At 36.8% G+C, this 14,630-nt stretch overlaps 1 protein-coding gene across 7 annotated transcripts in view; it reads right to left on the reverse strand.

The window, feature by feature from the left end:
* LOC122435824 (probable ATP-dependent RNA helicase DDX4) overlaps positions 1-14,630 on the reverse strand; it is an 87,720-nt gene that overhangs the window by 18,663 nt on the left and 54,427 nt on the right. For 5 of the 7 annotated variants that reach the window (XM_043459906.1, XM_043459908.1, XM_043459905.1 and 2 more), the window contains 9 exons: positions 10,957-11,067; positions 9,932-10,012; positions 8,577-8,624; positions 6,700-6,747; positions 6,548-6,595; positions 5,838-5,980; positions 5,060-5,212; positions 3,084-3,238; positions 399-528 (listed from right to left, as the gene is read on the reverse strand). In XM_043459906.1, coding sequence (XP_043315841.1) covers positions 399-528; positions 3,084-3,238; positions 5,060-5,212; positions 5,838-5,980; positions 6,548-6,595; positions 6,700-6,747; positions 8,577-8,624; positions 9,932-10,012; positions 10,957-11,067 — 917 coding nt within the window. The remainder of the gene's footprint in view (positions 1-398; positions 529-3,083; positions 3,239-5,059; positions 5,213-5,837; positions 5,981-6,547; positions 6,596-6,699; positions 6,748-8,576; positions 8,625-9,931; positions 10,013-10,956; positions 11,068-14,630) is intronic. The other 2 variants (XM_043459904.1, XM_043459907.1) reach the window with 2 other exon arrangements.

Genomic DNA, 14,630 nt, shown 5'->3' on the forward strand with positions numbered 1-14,630 from the left:
CTGATACCACAAAGGTTTTCTTCCAGGGAAAAAGAAATGATTTCCTCAAGACATATACGAAACTAGAAAAAAGCACTGACTTCATTTTTCTCCCAGTAGAGTGGGTCTAGGATATGGATTCTGGATTCGGATCCAGATTCTAACCCTATCACTTACTAGAGCTAACTTAGAGATTAAAATAAATTACATAATCTCACTAAAAGTTTGTTTTCCCAAGTATAAAATGGAAAATACTATTTACCTATTTGTATTAAAAGAAAGCATTCAAGGAATCAGATGGGAGCCTAATATACAAATGGTGCTGTAATGAACATACATGTCTTTACACAAGTTTCTCTCTTTCCCAAACAAAACAATTACTAGTCAATCTCACAACACTGTATCCCTCTAGAGCTTACCTTTTCTTTGCCTATGATATCCATCAGTCTCCCAGGAGTAGCACATAATATATTACAGCCTTGTACTATTTGTCGAATTGAATGCCTCAACTGGGTTCCCCCATATGTGACAACTGCTCTTATGCAAGTCCTATTGACAATAAAAATAAATGTCATTTTCTAGTTGCTTGAAAATTAGTCATTTGTTTTTAATGAGATGTAAAATGAAACCCATGAAGAAAAAGCTAATACATTCAACATTCTTTTACAATTCTTCCCAGAAAGTTGAAAAGCTGAGGGAAAAAAAATGTGCAACCTGTCTGACAGAGCTCTTCAAAAACAGTGATAAACACAACCAACACCCATACGACAGGCCAACAACATGAACAAATGTTCATTAAAAATACAGACGGTTTTTAAACACTTTAAGTTCAATATTACTTTTTAAATCAATAAAGCAAAACAAATGAAGTCTAACAAAATTTTCCCTCAAGTGTGATAATGCCATGTTAGCCAGTGTAGGGTAACTGGCACTCAGGGGGATAAACTGATACAATCTCTTTCACAATTTTAGTCTCTATTAAAATTTTAAAACTTATTTTTCCCAAGAAATTCACATATAGGAATTTTCCCTTCAGATATACCCCCACAAAGGGGTAAAGATGACTGTGTAATATATTCACTGATAACATGCTTTTTAGTATCGAAAGTCTGAAAATTATCTAACAATGAAAAACAGAATTATAGGCCTTCCATACAAAAGAACACTGAGCATCTATAAAGATGAGTACAGTTCTATAGTAAGTGTTAGCTCCAACATATACCATTTTTTTAAAGGATGGCAACCAAGCTTAGTATGCTAAGATTTGCTGAGAGGAGAATTAAAGTGCATACATGTGCACCAGCTCTTTCTATACTATTTCACATAAAACCATAATAGTGTGTAAACTTTGAAGAGGAGGATTAAAGATAGACAGTTAGACACTTCTCAGTTTTTTGCCACAAAAATGTTCCAAAAAATATCCACATACTAATGCACATTTTGTGCATACATATTATCTGAAATATCATTATTGTTTTTTTTTTAAAGAAAACGTTTATCTTTTACTTGATTTAAAAGCCCGAAGAGCAACACAGTACATGGGGGTCAGTAAGAAATAAATACTGGTTTAAGCAATGAACATCTACTTCTTACAAAAAGAGATCTGTCAAGCTTGACATTAAAAGAATTAATAATTTTAGTTTTTTCTCCTCTAATTTCAAATAAACTGATTTACACAAAATAAAAGCTGAAGGTTCTAGATAGAAAGCTCTAAAGAACTGTACAGAAAAAGACTAATATACCAACAGATAAATGGGTAGACAACAAATGGATAATTCACAGGGAAAATGTACAAAGCATTCAAAAAGTAGTTCAACCTCTCAATAACCAAATAGATGAAAACATGAAGATAGCTGTAGTGATTTTAAAATATGTACACAAATTCTTCAATACACCTTCCTTTAAATATAGATCCTAACTCCCTCCTCCAAAGATGTGTGCAAGGCTGGCTTCATAGGTATAGAACCTGTGCAGTAATACACAGTCCTATGCTTAAAATAGACCTGAACTTGGTTTAATATTCTATTTGCTGCTTTAAAATTCATCATAATTTTTAAACAAAGGACCTTGTACTGGGCTAGTTCATTTTGGGCTAGTTCTCGCAAATTATATAGCCAGTCCTGAGGATGAGCTAGATTTAGTGACCTGCTTAGTGACGAACAGAGTACAGCAAAAGTGACTGCAACTGTCTTACAAGAGTCACAGAAACCTCCTCCTTGCTCTTTCTCACTGACCCTTCAATCTAAGTGAAGCCAGCTGTCATTCCCTAGAGACAACCATTCTTACAGAGATCCAGTAAAGCCAGATGACTGTAATTCTGGATGACATCTTGTCTGCAACCTCATGAGATGCCAAGCCAGAAACACCCAGCTTAACTGTTCCTCAATTCCTAACCCTCAGAAACTATAAATAATATGTATTGTTTTGAGCAACTAGGTTTTAAAGTAAGCAGCAACAGATAAATAATCCAATACCAAACAGTGGCAAAGTGTATAGTGAAGTTGGCATTTTCAAATATTGCTGGTAGAATGCAAGCTTTAAAATAACTTCATATTCTTTAACATTAAATCTATAAAAATCTACTCTAATAAAATACTTAAAAGATAAAAGTAGAAAAAGTTTATAAGCAAGCTGTTCATTAAAGCAAGAATTGCTTTTATTTATAGTAGCCCCAAATTAGAAACAACTTAAATCTCCCAAATAGAGAAGTAAAATACAAACACATGGACAATCTTACAGTCATTAAAAATTACGTCTGATTGTTAAATAAGCAGTTATCCATTTTATGAAGTTACGGGTTAAAGGAGAGAAAATTATTACGAACACCATAAACTCATGATTAAACATATACTTAAAAACTACCAGAAAACACATGAATATGTACACTGTCTTATCGTTCTACTTCTATCACCATCTGATTTTTAATAAGCATTTAAAAAAATAGATTCTATAAACAAGATTATGAAAAAGTGAACTTCAGTCAGGTAACACCAAATTAAATTATATGACTGCATTCTTTTACATGTACTGAGTTCTTCCCAAAATAAATACAATAATTCTCAAAAGAAAAACTTGTTTGTGAGTGGCATTCCAGATGTACTTACCCAAAAGAAAATTTTCTGGCTTCCAAATAGATCTGACTGATCAACTCTCGAGTTGGTGCTACAATAATACACTCTGGTTCCTGCAGTTCTTTAAAACGACTGGCGGTTATTCCATCACGCATCATATGAGCCAAAATTGGCAAGAGAAAAGCTGCCTAGAAGTTAAATTGCATAACTTACAAATTTATAGGGCATCATCCTTTTCCCTATGGCAACCTATTCCTCATGTCTTTAAACCCCTTAGCTGCTTCTTTCATCCTTTTGATAAATTTAAAATGAGAAAGGGAAATAATTTTTATTTCCATGAGTTTCTAACATTTTGGTCATCATGCTCATATTATACAATATAAAATGTTTGATAAAGTTAATCTATCTTATGAAACCTATCTTTTGTGCTTTTTTAAAAACAAACACAACCAAAGATTCTACATAAACAAACATTAACTTATTTTGAGAGGTAAATGAGGAATGTAGCATTTAGTATAAATGATTCCTTTTGAGGTAGAAATAAAATCAGAATGCATGACAAAAGTGGTCCACAAAACAGAGCAAAAATTGGGAAAGCATTCATTTGACTTACTAAACATATCACCCTCATAAATGTTACATATGGCAAGAGAAACTTTGTGATACAGTTTTCTTATTAAATAAGACACTAAAACCTACCTCCAAAACCACATTTAAGTCACACATTAGCTGCTATATTGTACAGCTTATTTTCACTTATTTTCCTTTCAACTCTACTATGGAGAATTTTTAAGACTAATATAGTATGAAGCAAGACTAGGATCCTGGAAATGACAGTCTTTAATGCTCATCTCATGGAACCCTATTTAATTCACAAATCTCACAGTTTAGTCCTAAGACCAACTTGGTCCCACCAGAGTTTTTTTTAGAATTAGCATAACCAGAGGTCACTTCGTACTAAGGACCAGGTACAGTACATAGACAACAACAGTACATACAGCTATTTCTCATTCTCTTGACTCCAAAACTGTATCGGCTATTACACTGTTGTTGTTAGTCGCTAACTCGTGTCCAACTCTTTTTGACCCCATGGACTGCAGTACGTCAGGCTGCTTTACTATCTCTCGGAGTTTGCTCAAACTCATGTCCATTGAGTTGGTGATGCCATCCAACCATCTCATCCTCTGTCGCCCCCTTCTCCTCCTGCCTTAATCTTTCCCAGCATCAGGGTCTTTTCCAATGAGGTGGCTCTTCACATCAGGAAGCCAAAGTATCGGCGCTTCAGCATCAGTCCTTGCAGTGAATATTCAGGGCTAATTTCTTTTAGGATCAATTGCTTTGATCTCCGTGCTGTCCAAGGGACTCTCAAGAGCCTCCTCCAGCACCACAGCTTGAAAGCATCAATTCTTTGGCTTTCAGCCTTCTTTAAGGCTCTCACATCCATACATGACTATTGGAAAAATCTTAGCTTTGACTGTAAGGACCTTTGTAAGCAAAGTGGTAAATTTCTGCTTTTTAATATGCTGTCTAGGTTTGTCATAGCTTTTCTTCCAAGGAGGAAGTGTCTTTTAATTTCGTGGCTGTAGTCACCGTCCACAGTGGTTCTGGAGCCCAAGATAATAAAATCTGTCACTGTTTCCCCGTTTTGTTTTCCATCTATTTGCCATGAAGTGATGGGAAAAACTTTACATTACATAAATTATTTTTTCCCATGCTCTTATAATCAAAGGTCTTATAACCTTTGGTGCTTTGACTCTCAGGTATTAAGTATTATGTCCCACAGAAGGAGCTGAATACACTTATAAACATCTATGAACTGCAAAACACTACTCTAGAAATAGTTCAAAATTCTTTCGTCAAAAGTACACAAACTTCAATAAAACCAGAAATCAGAGACAAAAACATGAGTATTTATGACAGTTCACTAAAATCATCTACTTGGGAAGAACCAAAGTTCAAAAAGTGACAGTTTGAATACTGGGCTAAATATATGTAGGGAAGTGACTTACAGTCTTTCCAGAGCCTGTCTGAGCACAAGCCATCAAATCTCGTCCTCCTAGTATAATAGGAATACTGTATTTTTGCACAGGAGTAAGCTTCGTATAACCAGCTTTAGCAATGTTCTTATTCAATGTCTGACAAAGATTAGCTTCTTCAAAAGTCTAAAAAAAATCAGGGGGCAGTGGTTAAATGCCATGTATCATACACTAGTCATTCCATAAACACATTCCATTTGAATTAGTTTCAAGTTGTTAATTCTACTTTATATCCTATATATGCCCCCATTCAAAAGTAATATCTAGAACCTCTATGCGACTACTTGATAGAATTAAGGAATATTCCATATAGACAATGGCTCTAAAAACTTTTTCAGCCCCCTTAAAACCTGTGAGATACAAATAACTCTGATCAATAAAAACGGTTCATTATCAACAGGGAACTCTGGGCTCCCCGATTCCTTAGAAAATCACTCCCCTAAGATGCACTTTCTCACATACGTAGAAAGCAGAAATAGTGAATCTTTAGGAAAAGTATCCTTTTTAATAAATTTAAATCAAGTTTCCATCCTAGTTTGAGGAGGTGGGGAGGAAATATAGTACCCTCCCTTTCAACACAGCAATTAGTTATAATGTAGATGTTAGATATGATTCTAAATTTCCAACCTAAGACAGTAAATACTAAAGATGAAGTTTTTGTATTCTTTAATATCAACTTAGAGAAATGTTCCAAATTTTTAAAAAACAAAGTTTGTCTCACAGTCAGTACAGAGACAATTATTACACTGACCAGAATTGCTGGTGGTGGATCATGTCCAGATACTTCTACAAGAATAGTATCATATTTGTCAAAGTTTATGCCTGTCTGATAATGTGCAAAGATGGAGTCCTCATCTTCAGGTGGAGGAGGTGGTATGTAGGTCACTTTTCGACCTCGGAATTGAAAAGAAAATTTACATTATAAGGATTAAGATAAAAATAAAAGAGAAAACAGACAAAAAGCAACAAACTCAAATTCAAAACAACATGCAAATTCCTGGGCTTCGCTGGTGGCTCACTGGTAAAGAATCCACCTGCCAATGCAGGAAATACGAGTTCAATTCCTGCCCCAGGAAAATCTCACATGCCACAGAGCAACTAAGCCCATGCGCAGCCTGTGCGCTAGAGCCCAGGAGCTGCAACTACTGAGCCTACGTATCACAACTACTGAGGCCCGTGCACCTTAGAGCCCATGCTCTGCATCAAGAAAAGCCACCACAATGAGAAGACCACAGCTAGAGAGGAGCCCTCAGTCTCCGCAACTAGAGAAAAGCCTGTGCAGCAACGAAGACCCAGCACAGCCAAGAGTAAGTAAATAAAATTACCAAAAAAGGTCCCAAGGTTTACCATTAAAGTTTTTACTTCAAACTTTTTAAAGTTATCTCTTTAAATATTCTGCATTTGTATATATATACACGAATGTAATATACATTTATGTGGATCACACAAAAATTAATATACCCTTAGTGTCACCACTTTCTCCTCCTTTAGCTTCTGACTTCCAAGAATCTTAAAAGGAATCAAACGAAAACAAGACAAATGTTTTTTAAAATCGAGGGGTAAAACAATACTCACTATAAAAATCAAATACCTGATCTAAAGTAAAACTTAACTCTTTCCAGAGCCTGTAATTACTTCTTCATTTAAACCTTTGTAACCACCTATTAAAGAAATACACAGTGACAGCCAGTTAATATACAAGACTGTGTATATCTTTATTTTTGTTGCTTGTTTTCAAAGAGAAAAAAGTTCCAAACATGGATGGCCCCTTCAAACAAATAATATTTTGAGACAATTAAGATAAATAGAATCCTGAATATTTTAAGTTCCCTTAGCATTCAAAATGCTGACTTTATGTAGATTACAATGTTATAACATATTAGTATCTCCCTGTTTAAGCTGTTATGTCTCTTTCCTATTCCTATATTCCTCAACAAAGGAATATATTTTCTAAGAGGAACTACAAGTCCATCTCTGCTTAGTCCATATAGGTTCTATGATTTGCTAGGACTCAGAATACAGTCAAAACTATGGCTGTGACTTATTACATAGAAAAGATATGAAGCAAAATGAGCAAAGGAAAAAAGGGTATGGAGAAAAGGCCAGAGAAGACCAGGTGCAAGCTTTTAAGAGTCACTCCCACTGGGGTCATACAGGATGAGTTGTGACAAAATGCTGAAAATGTTTACCAGAGCAATTTAGAGATTCAATATCCAGGGTTCTTATGAGGGGCTGATAAAGCAGGCAGGCACCTTCTGCCTGGCATGTACCAAATTTCCCAACTCCCAGAAGAAAAGGGGGTATTCATCATAAACCACATTGTTTTACAAACCATTTAGGTACAGTGGACCACTCACACTGGTTAAGGGTGTTGAGACCCCTCCCCAAATCCAAGTTCCCAGAAGCCAGGGAGGGGTCTTGTAAGAAGGACTTTCCAAGAAGACCAGTCAGGTCTACCATGTTAACTCTTTTCCACACACTACCTTTCTGGTTTCTAGACAAGGAGTCACTGACTGTGCCACTTTCAGGTACTAACACAGAAAGAATCAGGACTGTACTAGCTTTGAAAGGCTAACACATAGCACTTTTATATGTGCACTCTCTAATTTTCTTGTCCTGTATGTCCACAGGTCTTCAAACCCCTTTTCAAACAAGATCTAAGAATTTGTATAAAATATGGTTTAGCCATTCATAATCTTTTTCTACACTGGAGAAACCAAGAATCTGAAAGAGTGAAGCAGGGAAAAGTGGTTCAAGGGAACTGCCACTCTGAATGCTCTCAGACTAAAAATGATCACAGAATTTTTCAGAGATATTAAACAAGCTTTCTTGTTTTCCTAGTCTGGAAAATATTTTAACTTTTATATGAAGTTTAAGCATTTTTAACTCTGAGATTTTTTTAAGAGTATAAAATTATCTATACTGAACTTTCTTTATCCCCTACACCAAGCTAACTATCTCATAAGAAAGATTATTTTAATATAAGAATCTGTAAACATAGATTACATCTCAGTCTTTAACATTTGCATGGTAACTCCCATTTTATGGTTATGTTATTTATTAAGCAGTTATTTACTGATGAATTTTAGGTGATTTTCAGTTTTCACGTATTACACATGAAGCTTAAGTGAACATCCTTTTACATGCACTGAGCATATACACCTACAGTATATAATGGAACTGCTGGATTAAAGAGTAGTAGTAAACAACTGGCTTCCCCTGGAGAAGGAAATGACAACCCACTCCAGTATTCTTGCCTGGAAAATCCCATGGACAGATGAGCCTGGTGGGCTATAGTCCACAGGGCTGCAAGAGTCAGACACAACACAGCGACTAAACAACAAAAGTAAACAACTTCTCCAAACTGGCCGTGCAAATGTATACTCCTCAAAGTGTGTATAAAAGCACCAACAGTTACCTTTAACTTCAAAAATTAAACTTGGATTACAGTCATTTTAACCACTTACAGGTAAACCAAATAAGAACTCACCTCGTCCACTTCCACGACCTCTTCTGCTTTGGAAAGTGTCACCATTACCTGTAAGGCATTGTTTTACAGAAATATTCAGAGGAAACACAGCTCCTCTTCAAGCACATAAAATATATAGCTATTTCTTTTCAAATACTGAGTGATTTCTCAGGATTCCTAGACCCTTAACCCACCCATCTCCTAATTCTATGTTTAACAAAAACCGTTTTCTCGTCTGAACATTTTGTTTAAACACTTCATTTTTAGGGCAATTTCAGGTTCACAGAAACATTAAGAGGAAAATGCAGAGACTTCCCAGATACTTCCAGTCCTCACACCTGCATACTCCACACCCCCCTGACATAATCAACGCTCCCCACAAGAGAGGTATTTTGTTACAGTTGATAAACCTATACTGGCACATCACAATCACCCAAAGTCCATGGTTTACATTACAGCTCATTCATGGTACTGTACAGTGTTTTTTATGTTTGCAAAAATGTATCATGGCATGTCTCCATCATTATAGTATCATACACAGTAACTTGACTACCCGAAAAATTCTCAGTGCTCTGTCTGTTCATCCCTTCCCTGACCCCTAGCAACCACGCAATTTTTTTCAGCCCTCTTCTTACAGTTTTGCCTTTTACAGAATGTCATACAGAGTTGGAATCATACAGTATACTGTCTTTTCAGATTGGCTTCTTTCACTCAGTAGCACATATTTAGAGCTTCCCCAGTGGCTCAGCAGTAAAGAATCTGCCTGCAATGCAGGAGTCACAGGAGACGCAGGTTCAATCCCTGGGTTGGCAAGATCCCCTGGAGGAGGGCATGGCAACCCACTATAATATTCCTGCGTAGAGAGTCCCATTGGACAGAGGAGCCTGGTGAGCTATAGTCCATGGGGTTGCAAAGAATCTGACACAACTGAAGTGACTTAGCAAGCATGCAGTACGCATTTAAGGCCCCTCCATGTCTTTTCAGGCTTGATATAGCTCATTTCTTCTTAATACCACAGTTCATTTAACTACTTTTAAACATTTCATCAACAGGATGCTTTTTTTCCCCCACTTTCTCCTCAAATTCCCTCAGAATCCTTTCTTTGAAACCAAAGGAAACTTCATTTTCCTTCTTCTAATTAAAAGTATAATTTATATCTCAAATTAACTGGTAGATAAGAAAGAAGGAATAATTCACAGAGCACAAATTTTATAAGGGAGGAAAAATTGTCCATTTTCCTTTTGCCTACAAATCTAAAAAGCAGAGATAATCATGAACCAATCTAATATACTTAAAAATATATATTATGTTCAATAATCCTAGAACTAAAAGCAAATGTGAATGATTAATATTCAGTAATAAATTCTGTTTCTCACCTGCACCACTTAATGCTGATCTTCTAGAACCAAAAATGCCACCAGAGCGCTGGGTCCCCTCCTCTTGTTCATATTCGCTCTCTAGATTTACAGATTAAAAATTTAGATTACGTTACTTTTAAAAACTTTTAAGTCATGCAGTGAACAGAAAAAAATCAATTTATGGTGCCGTAAGTTAAAAAGATGCAGGATAAAATAATTTAAATTTAACAGGAATCGTAGTGTTTTTGAAGTATCACACAGAAGGATCTTTCCATAAATTATTTCCTTCAATTATACATTACTTTCTCAATATTTTATTAAAATTATCTTATAAAAGTAGTCAGGGCTAATACTACACCAAAATATAATATAAGCAAGTTAAATTCCCTTTGAAAAACAGCACTGTTGCTGCCCCTCAAAATTTCACATTACATAATCTTAGTGCTTATTCTCCACAATAGTATCCCTTGGTACCCACTGCACTCAAATCAAACTTTATCAGTCTTAAACAGCAACCCTGTGGATCTCTTCACTTTTTAAAAAGGGACAATTCACTAATCTGCTACATATCTATTAAATCATTATATCAATTTACGTTTTTAGTTTCACTATTCTGTTCTCCTCTGTTAAGAGAGACATGCATTCCCAAAGTGACTTCAGGAGACAATATCTTAGCACCAAGGAAAGACAACTGGAAAAATTTAGGTAGAAAGCCACACTGGTATAAGAAGGTATAATGGAATCATGAGAATGCCACTTATTTGTAAGGTCAGCCATCTTTATCAAAGCTCTAAAATGCTTCACAGCATGTAATATTAAAGAACTGCACCACACAAACTGTTACAAAGAGTCACATATTCTCATTTAATCTATAAGGAATTACATATGTCTACAAAATAATATTTTGCATAGCATAAGTGATTATGTACCAGCCATTATACTAAACCATTCTCACATAGTCATAACAATCTTATACGTGATAGGTGTTATTTTTAATCATTTCTTTAATAAACGAAGCACAGTATTTGCAATCCACTACTAACTTGGACTTCCTAGACCAAATCCTCCACGGCAACCTCGGAAACTACCTCTTCCACCTCTTCCACCTCTTCTGGACGATCCTGAAGCTTCTGAATCATTGCCGACTTGATAACCTATAATATTAAAACACAAAAACACAAACGACACAAAAACCAACAAAGAAATCTTGGGGACATGGTGGCCACATTAATTTAAGCCTTGCATAATTCAATGACTTTAATATTTTAAGTCATCAACAGATAGTTACTAAAGAGAAATGCTGTGTTTGACCTATAACTGTTCAACTTTACCAGAAAATAAATAAAAGCTATGATCTTTTTTAAAAAATCCACTATTTGCTTTGCAAACAAAACCTAAAAATGACTAAAAAGAAAAAGTGACACCTATAAACACTGTGGTGTTGGAGAAGACTCTTGAGAGTCCCTTGGACTGCAAGGACATCAAACCAGTGAATCCTAAAGTAAATAACTCCTGATTATTCATTGGAAGGACTGATACTGAAGCTGAAACTCCAATATTTTGGCCACCTGATGCGAAGAACTGACTCATTGGAAAAGACCCTGATGCTGGGAAAGATTGAAGATGGGAGGAGAAGGGGATGACAGAGGATGAGATGGCTGGATGGCATCACCGACTCAATGGACATGAGTTTGAACAAGCTATGGGTGTTGGTGATGGACAGGGAAGCCTGGTGTGCTGAGTCCACAGGGTCGCAGACAGCCTGAGTGACTGAACTGAACTGAATGTCCTGAAAATATCAATTAAGTCTAATCGTCCTAATACGTCATCTAGGATCTCTGTTGCCTTATTGATTTTCTGTCTGGAAGATTCGTCCACTGACGTCACTGAGGTGTTGGAATCTCCTCTATTATTGTATTCCCATCCATTTCTTCCTTTAGGTCTGTTAGTATTTGTTTTCTATATTTCAGTTCAGTTCAGTTGGGCAGTCTTGTCTGACTCTTTGTGACCCTACTGGACTTCAGCACGCCAGGCATCCCCGTCCATCACCAACTCCCGGAGTTTACTCAAACTCATGTCCATCAAGTTGGTGATGTCATCCAAACATCTTACCCTCTGTCATCCCCTTCTCCTCCCACCTTCAATCTTTCCCAGCATCAGGGTCTTTTCCAATGAGTCAGTTCTTTGCATCAGGTGGCCAAAGTATTGGAGCCTCAGCTTCAGCATCAGTCCTTCCAATGAATAGCCAGGAGGTATTTGCTTTAGGATTGACTGGCTGAATCTCCTTGCAGTCCAAGGGACTCGCAAGAGTCTTCTCCAACACCACAGCTCAAAAGCATCAATTCTTAAGTGCTCAGCTATCTTTACAGTCCAACTCTCACATCCATACATGACTACTGGAAAGACCAGAGCCTTGACTAGATGGACCTTTGTTGGCAAAGTCTCTGCTTTTTAATATGCTGTCTAGGTTGGTCATAACTTTCCTACCAAGGAGCAAGCACCCTTTAATTTCATGGCGGCAGTCACCATCTGCAGTGATTCTGGAGCCCCCCAAAATAAGGTCAGCCACTGTTTCCACTGTTTCTCCATCTATTTGCCATGAAGTGATGGGACCAGATGCCATGATCTTAGTTTTCTGAATGTTGAGTTTTAAGCCAACTTTTTCACTCTCCTCTTTCACTTTCATCAAGAAGCTCTTTAGTTCTTCTTCACTTTCTGCCATAAGGTTTCGCATCATCTGCATGTCTGAGGTTACTGATATTTCTCCCAGCAATCTTGATTTCAGCTGGTGCTTCCTCCAGCCCAGCGTTTCTCATGATGTACTCTGCATATAAGTTAAATAAGCAGGGTGACAATATATAGCCCTGACGTACTCTTTTTCCTATTTGGAATAAGTCTGTTGTTCCATGTACAGTTCTAATTGTTGCTTCCTGACGTGCATACAGATTTCTCAAGAGGCAGGTCAGCTGGTCTGGTATTGCCATCTCTCAGAATTTTCCACAGTTTATTGTGATCCACACAGTCGAAGGCTTTGGCATAGTCAATAAAGCAGAAATTGGTAATTTTCTGGAACTCTTGTGCTTTTTCGATGATCCAGCAGATATTGGCAATCTGATCTCTGCTTCCTCTGCCTTTTCTAAAACCAGCTTGAATATCTGAAAGTTCACGGTTCACGTATTGGTGAAGCCTCACTTGGAGAATTTTGAGCATTACTTTGCTAGCGTGTGAGATGAGTGTAATTGTGCAGTAGTTTGAGCATGCCTTTCTTTGGGATTGGAATGAAAACTGACCTTTTCCAGTCCTGTGGCCACTGCTGAGTTTTCCAAATTTGCTGGCATGTTGAGTGCAGCACTTTCACAGAATCATCTTCCAGGATTTGAAACAGCTCTACTGGAATTCCATCGCCTCCACTAGCTTTGCTCATAGTGATGCTTCCTAAGGCCCACTTGACTTTGCTTTCCAGGATGTCTGGTTCTACACTCTCGTGATTATCTGGGTCGTGAAGATCTTTCTTGTACAGTTCTTCTGTATATTCTTGCCACCTCCTCTTAATATCTTCTGCTTCTGTTAGGTCCCTACCATTTCTGTCCTTTACTGAGCCAATCTTTGCATGAAATGTTTCCTTGGTATCTCTAATTTTCTTGAAGAGATGTCTAGTCTTTCCCAGTCTATTGTTTTCCTCTATTTCTTTGCACTGATCACTGAGGAAGGCTTTCTTTCTCTCTTTGCTATTCGGTGGAACTCGCATTCTTTGGAATACTTTATTCTTACTCTATTTTATCTTATTTTATGACTACAGATAGGATATCTGCCATACATCTACTAATTGAACTGCACGGAAAGCTGTTAACTTCTGTATGCTGATTTCACAGTCTAACACATTATGATATTATTTTCAGTGGTTGATAAACTGTGTATTCTTGTGGATGTTAGAAATAGATAATCAAGTCATATGCTGTGCTTTCTTGTCAAGGTCCTGTATCTTCAATAACTTTTTTCTGATTGCACTGGCCTTCCACACAACATTAGGTAGAAACGGAGGTGGTGGAGTAGCAGGCAATGATGATGCCCCTCCTGGACTCCTTCATTGGGCCAGTGCACTGTCGCCAGCCCCAGTATGCAACCGGATCATATGTGCATACTCATTTTGAAGAACTGCCCTCGACCAATGGGAGTGGCCTCCATGGGATGCCATGGGAAGTGGTGCCCACCCCATGGAGCAGCCCACAGCCATGTAACCCCATACATTTTTATATGTTCTGTTTGTATAGTCATTCCATTCTAAATATTTCATCATTTCCACATAAATTGCTATTCATAAACTGAGAAATGCAGTTCCCAAAGCACAAGGGTCAGGCGTCTGTTATTGATTTCTACTTTTAATGTATTTTAACAAGTACAAGATATACCTTAATAATTACAATATGGTCTATGATATAAATTTTATGATATATCTTGGGCCTTTCTTTTAGACTTGATAGATTTTCAAATTGTGTATATTTTCTATATGCTGGAAAAGGATCTGTAATTTGTAATTTGGGAATATATCACTTCAAACGCAACTATTAAATCAAGCTTAATAACTGATATTCAAATCTTATATTCAAATCTTCTGTAATCTTACTCATTTCTGCTCTATCAGTTTTTGAAAAATAAAATAGTTTAAAATCCTAATGGTGATTAACTGTTTAACTAGGGTTTGCACATTTTTCCTTAT

Source organism: Cervus canadensis, chromosome X (assembly GCF_019320065.1).
Source record: "Cervus canadensis isolate Bull #8, Minnesota chromosome X, ASM1932006v1, whole genome shotgun sequence".
Taxonomy (NCBI): domain Eukaryota; kingdom Metazoa; phylum Chordata; class Mammalia; order Artiodactyla; family Cervidae; genus Cervus; species Cervus canadensis.